The sequence below is a fragment of the Carlito syrichta genome, unplaced genomic scaffold (genome assembly GCF_000164805.1).
Source record: "Carlito syrichta isolate Samal-C Ts95f unplaced genomic scaffold, Tarsius_syrichta-2.0.1 Scaffold303666, whole genome shotgun sequence".
Classification (NCBI taxonomy): domain Eukaryota; kingdom Metazoa; phylum Chordata; class Mammalia; order Primates; family Tarsiidae; genus Carlito; species Carlito syrichta.
In genome coordinates this window covers 178,767-194,691 of record NW_007247762.1, presented here as the reverse complement: position 1 = coordinate 194,691, position 15,925 = coordinate 178,767, and the positions used below count along the sequence as shown (strand labels likewise).

The 15,925-nt window shown below is 53.6% G+C and overlaps 1 protein-coding gene across 5 annotated transcripts in view; it reads right to left on the bottom strand.

Annotated features, from left to right (window-relative positions):
- Positions 1–854: 854 nt before the first annotated feature.
- DDR1 (discoidin domain receptor tyrosine kinase 1) overlaps positions 855–15,925 on the bottom strand; it is a 19,136-nt gene continuing 4,065 nt past the window's right edge. Inside the window, exons 1-18 of one of the 5 annotated variants that reach the window (XM_008058955.1) lie at positions 15,151–15,208; positions 11,757–11,883; positions 11,562–11,664; positions 11,137–11,365; positions 9,677–9,824; positions 9,315–9,414; positions 8,659–8,845; positions 8,302–8,548; positions 7,614–7,709; positions 7,344–7,495; positions 6,211–6,376; positions 5,440–5,550; positions 4,094–4,338; positions 3,786–3,913; positions 3,343–3,561; positions 2,652–2,886; positions 1,972–2,121; positions 855–1,851 (exon numbers count right to left, since the gene is read on the bottom strand). In XM_008058955.1, the coding sequence (XP_008057146.1) occupies positions 1,711–1,851; positions 1,972–2,121; positions 2,652–2,886; positions 3,343–3,561; positions 3,786–3,913; positions 4,094–4,338; positions 5,440–5,550; positions 6,211–6,376; positions 7,344–7,495; positions 7,614–7,709; positions 8,302–8,548; positions 8,659–8,845; positions 9,315–9,414; positions 9,677–9,824; positions 11,137–11,365; positions 11,562–11,664; positions 11,757–11,841 (2,742 nt within the window). In that variant the 5' untranslated portion in view covers positions 11,842–11,883; positions 15,151–15,208 and the 3' untranslated portion in view covers positions 855–1,710. Of the gene's footprint in view, positions 1,852–1,971; positions 2,122–2,651; positions 2,887–3,342; positions 3,562–3,785; positions 3,914–4,093; positions 4,339–5,439; positions 5,551–6,210; positions 6,377–7,343; positions 7,496–7,613; positions 7,710–8,301; positions 8,549–8,658; positions 8,846–9,314; positions 9,415–9,676; positions 9,825–11,136; positions 11,366–11,561; positions 11,665–11,756; positions 11,884–15,150; positions 15,209–15,524; positions 15,537–15,925 lie in introns of those variants that run through there. The other 4 variants (XM_021712841.1, XM_008058956.1, XM_008058957.1 and 1 more) reach the window with 4 other exon arrangements.

Genomic DNA, 15,925 nt, shown 5'->3' with positions numbered 1-15,925 from the left:
GAGGTGAGTGGATGCCTGAGTCCGCGGGTTCGAGACCCGCCTGGGCAGCGAGACCTCATCTCTACAATAAATCAAAAAATCAGCCGGGTGTGGTAGCACATGCCTGTAATTCCGGCTACTTGGAAGGCTGAGGTGGAAGGATCGCTGGAGCCCAGTAGGTCGAGGCTGCGGTGGCTGGGAGCGGCCACTGCACTCCAGTCTGGGCGACAGAGACTCCAACTCAAAAAAATAAAAAAAAAAAATTTTTTTAAATAAATAAATAAAAATGGCAGAAGCACGGTTGTCATTCAGGGAGTGCAAGATAATTTTGAAGTGGTATCTGAAATTCAAAAACGTTGTGAAATACGACAACGGAGGTGTGAGTAGGCACCAGAACCTCCATCACGCCTAACAACTGCAGGCATTAGTGATAAGTTTAAGGCTCATGGTACTGTGTGATGTGCACAAGGGAAGATTCGAGAGGCCTCGCATAGCAGCAAGTCCTGCAGTAGTTCACAGTAATCAGAAGTGTCTGAACACTGATGGTAACTACTTTGAGCACCCCTTGTAATTGCAGAAGTCAAATATGACTTGTATTCATCTTTTGTTGTTGGTATATATTACAGAGCACTCCTCTGAGTGCTCAGAGCACTCCTCTGAGCAGACAGGGTTCATCCACTCAGACATTGACACATTCTCCTGGGGTCCCCCAGGCAAGGACCCGGGGTTCTGCAGAAATAGAACACAATGCTGGGCAAAATAGGTGGTAGAAAATGGAATGGGGAGAGGAAAGAAAAAGTGAAGAAGGAAGACAGGAAATGGATTGGGCGGGCTGGAGCAGATTTTACCAAAACCCCAAGAAACCCACTTACAGATGTGGAAAATTCAACCTTTATTATTGCCTGCCTAGTGCAGGGTATTAAAATTGCCTCAAGCTAGGTCCATATATTAGTGTAAAAATCTGTGTCTCTCCCCCAAAAATGTACAAACCCCAAGTGATTATAGAAAAACCAATGTGGCAGCTACAATAGAGATGTCCAACCCCAGAGCCATGGGCTGTTGCTTCCTCTTTCCCCCAATCCCAATATTTACTCCACAGAAACATACAGGCTTAGAGAAGTTCTAGCTACACCATGGCAGGTGGGAAGTGGGGGTGACTGAAGGCTGGGGTGGGGATCACCCCCAGGTCCAGTGTTTCAGGTGGTGGAGGAGGAAGAATCCGAAGCTGAGGACAATTCCAGGAGCAGGTATGAGGGAACATCCTTCTCCCCTTCTTATCCTCCTCACCTCCCAGATTCTCAGCCATTGGGGTCCAGTGTGTGACAGGAAGAGAGAGAGGCTGGGGGGCACAGCCACCTCTCCAGGAACCAGTGTTGTCCAGTGGGGCCCAGGTGCTGCAATGGGCCATGTCCAGTGTTTGCCCTGTATTTGCCCCACCCTTCCCCAAGGGATGGCTAGAGGAGGTCAGAAAGGATCCCATCCACAGGGCCAGCTGGGTGGGTGGCAGGGGGTCTCAGGGAAGGAGGAACAGAAGGGGATATGAGACTGTGTCTGAGAAACAGGGGATGTCAGCTCCCTAGGCAGGCCCAGCCCACCTGCAGTCACACTGCCTCTCTTAGAGGTTATGGGCAGTTGGGGGAGGGGGGCAGGGGTGCCATTGGCTCCTCTTGTTTTAGTGTCACTGGCTTCCCCTGGATTGCTCCCTGAGGGAGGGGCAGCTGGTGTTGTGATTCACACTGTGTTGAGTGCATCCTCTGCCAGGAATCGGTGCAGCTGGGAAAAGGGTGGTCGCTGCTCAGGCTCTCGGCTCCAGCACTGAAGCATCAGCTCATACAGGCCCTGCGGACAGGCTGGTGGCCGGGACAGGTACACCTGCATCGTGGCAGTGTGGATAAGAGGCAGAGAACAAATGTTCTTTCATCTCTAAGATGACGAGCTCTGCCCCTTTCAGCTCCCCCATCAGAGACCCATCTTCCACCGCTTGGTTCTGACCTGCCGGCCCTGGTCCCGGAAGAACTCCCCCGCATTCTCGATGACCTGCTCGTCAGTGAGCTGCCCAAAGGGCTGGGCTCTGCAGAGCATCAGCACTTCCCACAGGGTCACCCCAAAGGCCCACACATCACTCGCCGTGGTGAACTTCCCCTGGCACACAGAGAAGGCAGCAAAGACAGAGAAGGGCATCAGGCATTGTAGAGCCTCCTCCCCTCCTGGGGCAAGCCCATATCCACCCTGGGCTTTGACTCCCTCCTGAGCTGGCCTCCCTTTCCCAGCAAGCCTGTTCCTCTTTCCCTCAGGCTCCGCCTTTTCTCTCCAGGCTCTATACCTCTCTCCTGGGCCCTGGGCCTACCTCCTCCTTCTGCCCATCCTTCCTCTCTGCCCACCCCCCATTCTCTGGTCCTGACCCTCTGTCTTCCCACCCAACCCCTTCTATCTCCAGCTGCCTCCTGCCCCCTTATCTCTGCCAACCTGACTCCATCCCCTGTACCCACTCTTGGTTGCTGGACCCTTTTTCCATCACAGCACAGTTCTTGCCTTTGCCAGTCCCTTGAGCCAGGGAAACCTCGCTTTATAGATAAGGAAGCTGCAGCCCAGGGAAGGAGAGCAGTGCTGTGAGTGGTGACAGTGCTCTCCCTGCTGCCCTACCCCAGCCTGCCTGTCTTGGGACCGCTCACCATGAGGATGCACTCCCAGGCCATCCACCGGATGGGCAGCACTGCCCGGCCTTGCACACGGTAATAGTCCCCTGCATAGAGGTTCCGGCTCATGCCAAAGTCAGCGATTTTGATGGTGAAATTTTCCCCAACCAAGCAGTTCCGTGTGGCCAGGTCCCGATGCACAAAGTTGAGTGTGGCCAGATAGCGCATGCCTGAGGCGATCTGAGCTGCCACGTGCAACAGCATTGGGTAGCTGAGTAAGGGAGCCGATGACAAGGAGTCATGGGGGCAGCTTCACAGATTCCCCCAGGAGAGGAAGGGGAACCCCCTCCCAGGGCCAGGTCACTCCTGCTCCCCATGCGGAGATGGAATGCCCATGTGAGGCCAGGGCACTTCCACCCAACCTCTCTGGCCCATCCAACCCTGGGGAACCCTTCTTGTATTATGCTTCTCACTCGGGGTGTGAGGGTGAGGGAGGGCAGAAAGGGCATCATGGCAGGGCCCCAGGCCTCCCTCATGTAGTCACCTCCAGCCTTTCTGTCCACATTCCTGATTAATATGTCACATGTTCTTCATCCCAGGCCCTCATGGAGCCTCCATCTGCCTCCCCACCCACCGCTCCCTCTCTTCTTCCAGGCTGGAGTGAGAGGAGAGGAGAAAACCCCCTTGCGGAGCTCTCAGGGAAGGCCCAGCCCAGACAAGTGGGTACCTGATGGTGGGCCCCTGGGCAGCCTCCCCATCCCCAGGGGCCCCCTCAGCCGTCTTGTCTTCTAGCTGGTGGGCGCTGAGGAACTGGTTCAGGTCGCCATTCTCCATGTAGTCAGTAATCATGCAGAGGGGGTCATCCTGCACACACACGCCCAGCAGCCGGATGATGTTTGGGTCCTTGAGCCTTGACATGATCTTCACCTCCTTCAGGAAATCATTCCTGGAGGAGCAGGGAGAAGGTGGAGGGGGGGTGCCAAGGTGGTGGCCTGCACCTTTCCTGTGGCTCAAACAGACCAGGCACCCCCACCCCCAGCACACACACAAACCCCTGCCCCAGGCACCACCACTCTGTTGGGTTCTGCCATAGTTCTCACTTGGTTGCTCCCCACTATTCACGGCCTCCTCTCCCTTCTTTAAGGCACAGACACCATCCCTGGCCCTTACCTGGCATTTTTGGTGGCATCAGGCCGTAGGATCTTGACAGCTACCAGCAAGGGATGTCCCTTGCGCACGTTAAGGGGGAAATCAAGACTGACCAGATCTTGAGGACTCTCGACCTCACACAGGTGCACCTGGAGAAAGGAGGCCATTTGCTAGGAGGTCGCAACTAGGTTCACTGAGGTCACATGGTCAAATAGGGCAACACTGTCACAGATAACTAAGGTTCCTGGCCAGGGGAGATGTGCAGGCATGGCATCAGAGCCCCTGATCGGGCCAGTCACCACTGATGGCTGGGCAGGAGTCCTCCTTACCTCCCCAAACTGGCCCTCTCCAAGCTTCTCCTTGAAGCGGAGCCGTGATCGAGGGAAATCCACTCTGGGGGGCCCATCCCCAACCGCCCCTGGGGGCAGCGCAGGTACTGCATAGGTGTTGCCCCCGGTGACGCCCTGCAGGGTGACAATGTCAGCCTCGGCATAATGGGGGACGCTGGTCTGGGGAGGTGGGGGCAGAAGCGGAGCACCTGGCTTCTCAGGCTCCATATAGTCCCCATTGCAAGCTGCAGGGGTAGGGGAAAGAAGACAGGACAAGGTATCAGGGACAGCCCAAGAGCCATAGGTTCTCCAACCCCAGCCTCCCAGAGGCCCCTGTGTCTCCCAGTTGGGTGAGAGACTGGGTCTACCCTATACCTTCCCTGGCATTCCATCCCCCGACCTCAAACCAGAGAGGACAATGGCACTGGATGAGAGTTTGTGATTCCAGGGGAGGTGTCCAAGGCAAAGGAAATGGTGAGCAAAGCTGTCATAAAGTCTTACTCTCCAGGGATCTCCCAGCACAGCTCCAAGACATGTCTTGGCTGGAAGAGGAATTCCTCCTCCCACCTTGGAAGAAGGATGGTCCCAGCATCCAGTCACCTTCCACTTTCCAAACCCTCATCCCGCTAAGCACCTGCTCCCTCTCTTTACTTAGCTGCTTTCCCCCTGCTTCCTGCTTTCTGCCTGGCTCCCCCCACCCTGCTTACCCAAACCCTCCCAACCCAACACACCAAGCTCAAAGACAAGCAGAGACAGGGCACACAGAGAGGAGGAAAGGGGAACAGTTCCTCGTGGCCCCCAACACAAGTTGGCTACAGACAGGAGAGGAAGCAGAGCTGTCCCCTCTCAGCCCTGGGGAAGGGGCCACAATGAGAATGCAACACGGAGGAAAGGAAGAGCAGACAGAAAGGGTGGGGACATGAGCCTTCACCTCTGGGACTGCAGAGAGAGGATACATGTGGGGGAGAGGGCAAGTGCCCAGGGTGAGAGCCCTCCTCCTCGCAGCTCTAGAGAGAGGGGAGAATAAAGGAGTAATTACAAGAGAGCCTGGGGCCACCACAGCCACCTCTGGTCTAGCTCTGGAGAGCTGAAGAGATGCCATGGAAGAGGAGGAGGGGGATGGAGCTGAGAACTAGTAAGCTTTCTACTCAGCTCGAGGGGGAGGTCTTAAAAAGGAGCAAGCAGCAGCAGAGGTGAGCTAAGGGTCCAAGAGCTTCCTCCTTGGGAGCTCAGGAGAGCAGAAGAGGCCACAGTGGGGAGAGGAGGGAGTGCAAGGTGTGAGGGCTTTTCCCTGCCCCAGTAGAGGTATGGGGAGCTTGGCGGAGCCCAGGGACAAAGGGGCTTACCCTGGGTGTTGGTGGGTTTTGCCCAGGCGGGTGTGGGGGGGCCCGGGCCTCGAGGGGGACGGGCGTAAGTGGCCAGAAGGAGGCGGTAGGCTGGATTGGAGAGCAGCAACGCTGTCGGGAGAAGGAGGAGGGAGACACGGGGAAGGGATGAGACTCAAGGCTAGACAGACAGACCCAGAAGAGGGCAAGACCAGGGTTGATAGAAATGACTGTATTAAGAGACAGAGACAGGTTAAAACAAGGACCTGGGGAGTGATGGATAGCTGGATAGATAATGAATGGATGGATAGATGGGTTGAAGGAAAATGGGATGTACAGATGGATAATGGATGATAATGTTTTGTTGGATGGATGGACAAATGGATGTATGAATACAGATGGATGGATGGATGGAGGAATGGATTTATGAATACAGATAGAAGGATGGATAATGGAGGCTAGATGGATGGATGAAGGAGGACAGATGGATGGAAGGAAAAAACATAGTCTAGGAGAAAGAAGAGGGGCCAAGGAGACACAATGAGAGGGTACAACAAAGAAGACAGATATATGTGGAACACAGGATGAGATCACTGGGGATTTTGGGTAATGCGTGGGAAATTCTTGAGAGAGATTATGTGGTAGGAACATGGAGTGATATCGATGGTAACCAGGGGCACAGAAATAAGGAAGTGAGTTTAAACTGGGGAAGACAGGAAGAGAATGAGAAAGGGATACAATTAGAAAACAGCAGAGAGAACAGAGGTGGGACTGGAACAAGGCAGGTCTTACCAGAGCCGTTGGGGACACAGGGAGCAGAGTGGGGCGGATTCCCACGAGGCCGGGGCTCCTGGTAAGGGGGTGGCTCTCGAGGACCTGGGCGGTTGTTGATAAGGATGGTGTCCCCAGGGACAGAGAGGTGAACTGTCAGCTCCTCTTCTAATACCCGCCGCTCAGCCTTGTCATGGGAAATGGCAAGTGTTAACCTGGCCACTACTGGGCACACAATTCCTGGCACTTTGTTATGTGCAATCCCTCAGTCCTCACAAAAGTCCTGTGGTTGTGGCTTTTGTTAGCTCCATCACAGGTAAAGAAACTGAAGCCCAAGAGCATTTAAGTACCTTCCCCAATGTCCACCAATGGGATTCCAGTCCTAATCTGCCCAGTCCATAGCCATCGACCTAAGTGATATCACCACGATTGGACTCTGGCCCAAATATGAGGCTTGGGGTGCACCATACTTCTTGCCTTTGCCCCTACAGCCCCACTCTCCACTTGTCTACACCCTGCTCTTGCCCCAAGAGGCTGACCAATGTGAACTGCACTAACAGCTCTGGTTTGAGTTGGCCAGAGAGGAGCCCCCTGCAGGAGTTTGAAGGGAGGGCAGAAAGTGAGGTCAGGATAGCTTTTCTCCCAGCCCCTCCCTGAGGGGTGGACTCAGGTCAGCTGCATCCCCAAACCAAACTCCAGTCAAGATGCCCTCCCCACACACTTGCTCTCCCAAGTCCTGATAACCGCTATCTCCTCTTACCCGGCAGGGCAAGGGATAGGAAATGGCCCCACTCCTTGTGATTTCCCCTGCCCACACCTTTTAAGTGGTCTTTTTATTTTTTTGGAGTCGGAGTCTAGTTCTGTCACCCAGGCTAGAGTGCAGTGGCACAATCATACTCACCACAGCCTCAACCTCCTGTGCTCGAGTGATCCTCCCACCTCAGCCTCCCAAGTAGCTGGAACTACAGGTATGCACCACAATACCCAGCTAATTTGTTTTAAATGTTTAGAGTCAAGGTCTCACTATGTTGCCCAGGAGTAAGTGGTTCCTTTACTAAGCCCTCCTCTCATGATACTAATGGACTGTGCACGCACTCCTGACTCACGCAGGAGCCTGACCTCCCTGCACACCCATGTGCTACCAATGTGCCCACCTTGCTGAGGAGCCTGCGCCAGTGCAGCCGCCACAACATGAGGGCAATGATGAGCAGCAGCAGCAGGATGATGGCCACCAGGCAGCCAATGAGGATGGCAGTCGGGCTCCCCTCAGCCTTGGCCACGGGCTGCTGGCCCCTGGGCTCCAGCTCTGGCAGAAGCAGAAGGGTCACAGGAGGCTCCCACTCCACCCAGGGCTAGGGAGACCCAGGGAGAAAGGGGCACAGGATCTACATGCCCACCAGGAAGGGCGCCCCAAGACCACTCACCCAAGCTGCTGAAGTTGGTGGGAGGGGGGCCAGGCGGCCACCAGGGGGCTGGTGGGAAAGTGCCTCCCAGAGCTGTAGAGGAGTCATTTACCACATCTGGGGGGAAGGAGGAACAAGGAAGAAGGTAGGAGTCAGAAGAAGAGGAAGAGGAGACCCAAGGGAGGCACTGAGTCGGGTAAAGGAGCAGGTGCAGGGGTGATCCTCAGCAAGCAACCACCCAACCACTGAGGGTGGGAGGATGGGGTCCTGGAAGTCCCCTGCTGTGGTAGATGTTAACCCTTTAGTTGCTGGATTGTGAGAAGTAGAGGACTAGGGAAGCAGGAGGCTTTCAGAAGAGGCTATTTCTCAACTAATTCTCAATAGAATTAGTACTCAATTATTTTTCAACTGATTCTCAGTGCCCCTGATTCTCAACTTCTCAACAGAAGCATTTCAATATTTTAATCATCAGCTGTTCCACTGGCTCAGTGTCAGTCATGAGTGAGGGGCTAGTAAAGGAAAGATAGATACGCAGGGAACAAGGGGCAGAAGGACCTCAAGTTATTTGGGGTGGCCCTGCTTGAGAAGTCTCATGGGTGATGGGTAGACATGATACCCAGGAATGGATATTGTGGGGGCACTACAGGGTCAGGAATTAAATCATTTGGCAATCCCAGGGGCTGGGGTTGGGCATGCTCCAGGGGCTCACCAGAGATGAAGGAGATTTCACTGAAGAGCAGCCAGGGCCCCACAAAGAAGAAGCGGCACTGCAGAAAGCGGCCCAAACGGCCACCCAGGGGCACCGAGACAGCCCGGGCTCTGGGGTCTCCCAGGCTGCCACCCAGATTGTGGCGCATGGGCTCCCCCTCCCAGGCCATGGCAGGGCCCCGCTTGAAACGACATTCCACCCCCCCAGGCAGGCGGGCTCCCAGCGTGTGCATGTTGTTACAGTGGACCTGGGTGGATGGGAGGAGGGACACAGGGTCAAGACCAGGAGAGCTCCAGGGGGACCCAGTGGCACCCACCATGGCTTCAGGGGCCTCCCTTGAGAGCCAGACTCACTCACCTGCATGGCCTGGAAGGCCCTCAACCGGTCAAACTCAAACTCCATCTCCACGTAGCCACTGGGGAAGCTGTGGTTGCTCCATCCCACATAGTCATAGCCTGGCCAGACTCGTAGCTCCTGGCTCTTCCTGAAGTCATCCAGCCCCACCACACCATCTGCCAGCTGGCCCAGGCCACCATACTGCAGCCTGAAGAGGAGGGGATCGGGAAGAGGTTAGAAGGGAAGAGGTTCTCGATATCCAGGCACTCTGCCCACCTCCCACCAGAGGCCTGACTCCTGTCCATTCATCCTGTCCCTCCCCACCCTTATGCAGCTCACAATTCTCTTCTCCCTATCCCTACCCCAGGATCATCACAGGTCCTTTACAGGTCACATCCTACCCAAAGGCATCACTTCAAAGGGGTGCCTTTCAGTCTCTGGTGTGTGCATTAATTGTGCCAATTTCCAATAGATGTGTGCTAGCCGAGGGTGCTTTCTAACTCACACAAAGTGTCACGTAGGCTAGTGGTCACCATGGTCCTATCCTGTGAAGCATCACCTAACCAATCCCTCTCCCCAGTTCTTCCATCTCACTGCCCAGACTCCTTACCAGCCCAGTCCCCACACACCATCCTCCCTCCCACCCCAGGCTCCAAGTCCAAGGGCCCATTCCTTACCCGCCCACGGTATGTCCATCATAGGTGGAGTCATTGAGGTTCACAGCCTCAGACAAGTACATCGTCTGCCCCACAGGGGCAGTGTAAGACAGGAGTCCATCTGGGCAGAGTGGGAGGAGGTAGTCAGAGGCATGAAGTCTTTGTCCCCCATCCCTGCATCAGGCCTGAGTAGATTTCAGGCCCCTTTCTCATGTCCCTCTGCTGGCCCACTGGCACAGAAGAAGTGACATTGGCCAGTCCCCCAGCCCCAGAGTGATAGCTTTCTGAGGAGAAAGAGGATTCTGGATGCCTGTCTCCATATTCTCACCCCACCCCCACCCCCACGCCTCAGGACAGGACTCTCAGGGGGTTGAGCTACTCACCCCTCCAGAGGCAGCCATAGAGCTCCACACGCAGACAGACACTCATGACCCGGTCAGCCCGGGGGTAGAAGCGGACCAGTCGGGCAACCATGGGGGGTCCAAGGTCCTTGAGCACCACTCCCTCAGGGTCCTCATTACCTGAGATCACCTGTGGGCCAGGAAATGAGGAGAGTGAATGGGAAGGGCTCCAGGTCAGATCTCATTTCCCAGTCACCAGCTGCTCCCTGGCTCAGCCCAAAGTGGCCACTGAGAGACCCCTGAAGGGTGGTGCCCAGCACACAGCACTGTGGGCACAGCCAGGCATCTGTAAGACAAAAGTCTGCAGCAGAGACCTCTGACCCTGTCTCACCCCTAATGATCTATCCTCAGACTCCAGGCTCAGCTCCCCTCTCTCCTTGCCTATCTCCATCCATCTAACTCTAAGCCACTCATCCCACTATGCTCAGATTCTACCCAAGTCTCACAACCCTGTACCCCTGCCTCAGCTTCCCCTTATTATTTCCCCAGCCCCTCTGTTCATTCAGCAGAAGTTGCCTGAGTGTCCACTCTGTGCCAGATCATGTTCTCAGCCTTGAGAACTGAACCTTGCAGGACTGAGATCACAGTAAGAGAAACAGCTGAGAAGAACTAGAGGCAGAGTGTGGGGACACAGCTGTGAGGTGGGGTGGCCAGAAAAGGCTCTCTGAGGAGGTGACATCTCCTGAGAACTGAATGGAGGGAGGGCCTGTAGATATTTGGGGAAGAAGCTTTGCAGGAACAGAGAACAGCAAGAGAACAAGTCCCAAAGCTGCAGGAACGAGCCCTGGCTTGTTCTAGGAACAGCAAGAAAAGCCCCATCAAGGGGCTTAGCTTTTGCTCTGGAAGAATAGAAAGCCAGAGGAGAGGTGGGAGCTGGGTGTAACATATCTGATTTACCTATTCAGGTCCACTGGATTTAGCCCCTAGGTGGAGGAACGCTGACTCCAGGCAGAACAGGGCAGAAGCAGAGAGAACAGTTTGGCACATACTACATTAATCTAGGCTGGAGAATTGGGCACCTGGCCTAGGGCAGTGGAGGTCGAGTGGTCAGGAGTGATCAGACTCAGGAACTACCTACCACGGAGGTAGAACAGACTGGCCCTAATGATACTTCAAAGAAGCAGGTGAGAGAAAAAGAGGAATCAGGAATGTAATCTTAGCTTATAGCCTGGGCAACTGGGCAACAGTGGTACCATTTCCTGAGCTGGAGAATGCTGGGGGAGGAGCAGGTTTGTGGTGGGAATTGGGAAGTTACCGGTACGTTGGAGACACCCATTAGATGCCAGGTGGAGAGGCTCAGAAGGTGGTCAGCTTTGCAATGCAGGGAAGGGGCTTGAGTGATGATGCAAACCAGAGAGCCCTCAGTATATAGGTGGTGTTTAAAGAGCAGCTGGAAGACAGGAGAGCCAATCTCCCCTAGACGCTGCCCCTGCCAGCCTCACCTCCTGACCCCAGCGGTCCCTCCAGTCCATCCAGCGGTGGCCGTCCCGGGAGTAACGCAGCCGATAGCTCCGAGAGAACTCCTTGCCCAGGCCCCCGGCATGCCGCCCCTGGGTTCCCACCAGAGCCACCAGGTGCAGCCGCTGTAGATCCACCTGCAGGTACTCCTCCTCCTTGGGGAACACCGACCCTGCGGGGCACCATGCCCCATCCCCGTCACTGCTCTCCAGCCTGGGAGGGGGAAGGAGGTCACAGGGAACATCTGGCCCTAAGTCTGCCTCTATCTTCAGTATTTAAACCCCTGTCCCCACATTTCAGGGATTTCAATGGCATGGGCCCTCTCAAAAGCCTCTGGCTTTGGCAGAGGAGTTGGAAGGGCAAGTAGAGGTTCCAGGACCTCTCAGGGCAGCCCAGGTGCACCAGGTACCTGCTGTGGCGGGCAGCAGTGGAATCTGACCAGGAGCTGGAAGCAGAAATGTCACTGTCTGGAATGGTCCGGTCCTGCATGCCCAGGGCATAGCGGCACTTGGCTGGGTGGAAGCAGGCATGTGACAGGTCAAGATCCCCACCTCTCTGCCTCCCAAGTCCCATCCCTCAGGGACCCATAAGTCAGTCTCCTCACCAGGGTCAAAATGTCCCTTCATGTCAGCATCTCCAGTCGCCACCAAGAGTAGCAGCAGTAGAGATGAGAGGGCCCCTGGCCCCATAGTTCCTACTCCCTTGGGCCTAAGGGGGTGGGGGCAGCATCTCTGCAGTGGACAAAATGGGTAGTGGGGTAAGTTAATCAGGGGACTGAGTCACAGCTGACAGCAACAGACAGACAGAATGAACTGCTTTGGGGATAACGGCAGTAAAATGACAGCAGGAATTGTTTAACAGTATCTGCAGTATTTTTAGAATGTTTCCCATGTGCCAGACACTGGGCTCAACCCTTAAACAGAATCCATAATTTTATCTCCACAGTCACTTCATAAGGTAGATACTATTACTAACCATATTTAACACATGAACAAACTGAGGCAGAAATCAGTTATATAACTTGCCTAAAGTCCCACTCCCCCAATCAATAAAGGGCAAAATACCCCATAAACAATGGCTTTGAACAAACAAATCTGCAAAAAGCATTTATAACAATATGGCAGAAAAAAGGTTAATAATCATAATAAACTAAGGACTCTTACAAACTGACAAAAAACAATATAAAAACAACCTAATAGAGAAATGGCCAAAGAATTTGAATAGTTGTTTCATGACCAACACACTTCTATTAAGAGACAAAGTCTCGTTCTACTGCACAGGCTGGAGTGTCGTTCTACTGCACATAGCTCACTGCAGCCTCAAACTCCTGGGTTCAAGCGATCCTCCTATCTCAAACTTCCAAGTAGCTAGGACTACAGGAACATGTCACCTGGCTAATTGTTTGAATTTTTTTGTAGAAATGGCATCCTATGTTGCCCAGGCTGCTTTCAAATTCCTGGCCTCAAGTGATCCTACCACCTCAGCCTCCCGAAGCACTTGGATTATAGGCATGAGCCACCAAACTCAGCCCTATTTTTTGTAATAGTCAAATACAAATCAGACTGAAGTCATATTTTTTTACAGCTGTAACAAATACAGGTGGTGGAGAGAGATGAAAAGTAAGCCACTGTGCTCAATGGCTAAATGTAATATTATGATCTATTTGGAAAGCAATCTAGCAATAACCATTATAATTAAAAATACACATCCCCTTCAACCCAATACTCCTCCTAATGGTCTAAACAAAGAGAAGGGGAGAAGCACCAGGAAGTAAGAACATATGTGCAAGGCTGTTTACTATAGCACCTATTGTAAGGACACAAATCTGTAAGCCATGTGAATGCCCACAGGGATCAGGTTGGGGAAAAAAAAAATCTTAATTTTTTCATGGGCTACTATGCAGCTATGAAAAGTAACAAAGTAGCAACAAATCTCTGACTTGTGATTTCCTCGTGTAACTGCTGAATATGAAACATAAGATACAAAAGTATGAAAAACTGGCCAGGCACAGCAGCTCACGCCTGTAATCCCAACATTTTGAAGACAGGAGTTCAAGACCAGCCTCGGCAACTAGTGAGACCCCCCCCATCTCTAATATTTAAAAAATACTCAAAGTATGAAAAGCTATCCCACCTTTTGAAAAGAATAAACGAACCCCTTTGTTTGTATATCCAGAGAGAAAGGATACATATGTCTAGAGAGAATACATAATAGAGTTAACGTGAATGGGGAAAGAAAGAGAAAAACAAACAAAAAGGAAAAGGAGAGGCTGATTGTACTATTTTCCTAAGTCCTGTAACACATGGTAACATTAATGCATTTATATAAAAATCATGAGATATGTAAAAGTATATGACCATCATTTTTATTTTTTTTTAAATAAAAGTGTCAGAAAAAAATAAATAAAAGTGTCTCAGAAAAGGTTGGACAACTCCTTGTTGAGGATATAGAAGAATTAAACACCAGATAAGCCTGGACTGGCTGACTCCGGCTACCTCCCACCTAGAAGCCTGGAATTCTAAGAAGAGTAGAACACCCCAGCACTTTCCAATCTCACTATCCTCTATAGCCCTCTAGACCCAGTGTGATCCCTGGACCAGCACGATGGCAACACTTGGGAGAAATGCAGAATCCCAGGCCCACCCTAAACCTCCTGAATCAGAAACTGCATTTTAACACAATCCCCAGGTGATCTGTGCCCATTAAAGTTGAAGAATCCCTACTCTCTTCCTCACAAGGCCCAGGCAGCTCACTCCACCTAAAACCATTCCAACTGGTATCTCCTTACAAACTCAAGTACTACTCTCCCCTGCCCTAGCTGCAGGAAAAACAATCCTAATCTGTGCTGGTCCCAGAGCCCTGCATGGAATTCTCCAGGCCCTGGAATCCACTGCCATCTCTCACACCCTCACCCCACCCCACCCCTGGCAGCAGGTTCAAAGCATCCTCCAGCTCTTGCTGCTCTGCCTTCTCTTCCTGAGACTCAGACATCCTGAACCCCTGTTCCCACTTTCAAGGTGGCTGCCTCAGAACGAAGAGCCCAGGGCTGAGGAAAAGGCTGAGTTGCCTTGGAGATGTGGGCGGGTCTAAAGGAGGAAAGGCAGGTCACCCCAGGAGGTAGGAGGAGTGGGGGATACTCCCCCATCCCTTTGTCCTCCTCCAGCTGCTCCCACAATGCTCTGAGGCAGGAATGTAAGAGGCAGCTGAGACCCCAGAGCTCTGAAGCAGCAGCTGAGGGGGATGACTGAGTTGTGGGGGACACTCAGGTTATCAAAGGAGAGGCTAGAACCAGGAAGACACCACGCCTGGTCCTTTGGAGGCCAGCACCATGGTGCAAGAGAGCAGGCTGCTGGAGTCCCTGGAGATGGCCCGGAATTCCTGGGTGCCACTCTCCACCCCCTACCTCTTTCGGGAACAGCAGGGCTCTTGTTCCCCTGAGTAACCTTCATGCCTATCCCAGATGAGTCATCAGAACCAGACAGAGCTGAGAGGAGCCCCGGGCAGAGATACAAAGACAGGCAGGATAGGAGGCAGGGGGAGACAGAGCCAGAAACACAAAGCAAGAGGTAAATAGAGCAGGCTCAGAAATACAGGGCACAGAGCCAAGCAGAGGAACACAGAGATGCACAGAGACGGCTGGGCGATCCCGTTCTCCAACATCCCCAGGCACCCCATCTCTCTCCACTGGTCTTGACCCCACAGTCAGACACACAGAGGACAGGCCCAGAAACCTACCCCGATCCCACCCCACCCCATTACAGCCAATTACAAGCCAGGGCCTGCATGCTCCCTTCCCAACCCAGACAACAACACCCACACAGCTCTGTATACACACACACACTCATGCACACGTGGTCAGACACGCAAACTCACCACGCTGACTGTAAACACGGGCTAAATGTAGCACAAACACATCCCTCTCTGTCTCAGACAACCCCTGGCAGACTATCAGAGACTGGAAAACACAGAACGCATGCACATGTCAACTTCATCCACACCCTGACATTCTATAAAGCCCAGACCCATCACTTAGTGCACAGCCACCTGCAGACACCTGTAAGCCTGAAATGGCAGACACCAGAAGACAGTGTGAGGCACACTGCCCAGAGAACTGGGGCCCACTCCCTAACACACACGGGTGACGAAGCCAGAGGGAAGTGAAGGCAGCAGGGGGACGCTTGGGTGGGAAGAGTGGCATGTCTCCAATGTCCCCACACACTCCACTTCCACCGTCTCCAGGGCACCACTCAGTTCGGACACACCTACATCCCCTCAGCAGCAGAGCGCTGGCGCCAGTCCCTGACTGCTGGAGGTGCTGGAATGTCCACCCAGCAGCCAGGCGTGGGCGTGGGACCCTGAGGGTAGCGCTCACTGGCAGTGACATTCTCTCATGGCAGAATCGACTGACCGTCCCACGTGGAAGAGCCGCGACCCCGGCAGATTAGAGAGGCAGTCCCTCTCTGCAAGACTGTGGCCGGGTCGTCCAAATGGGAGTTGGCTGGAGGGAGGCTTAACAGTTAGCAGACGCCCGCGAGGACTGGCCAGGTGGGCGCAGGCCCGGATCTCCAGGGCCAGATGAGATGACTCAGGGGCGCCGCAGAGGAGCACCTGTCCTCTCGGGTTCAGTTCCTCCACATTGGGTAAAAGGGACCCTCCTCGGTGCTGGAACGCGCTCTTTCTCGGAGGTCCGGGGCTTACCCCGTTTTCAGACAGTAAGTCAGAGCATGAGGGGGGTGGCGGGAACAGACTCAGAAGAGCGGGACAGCCCAGTAC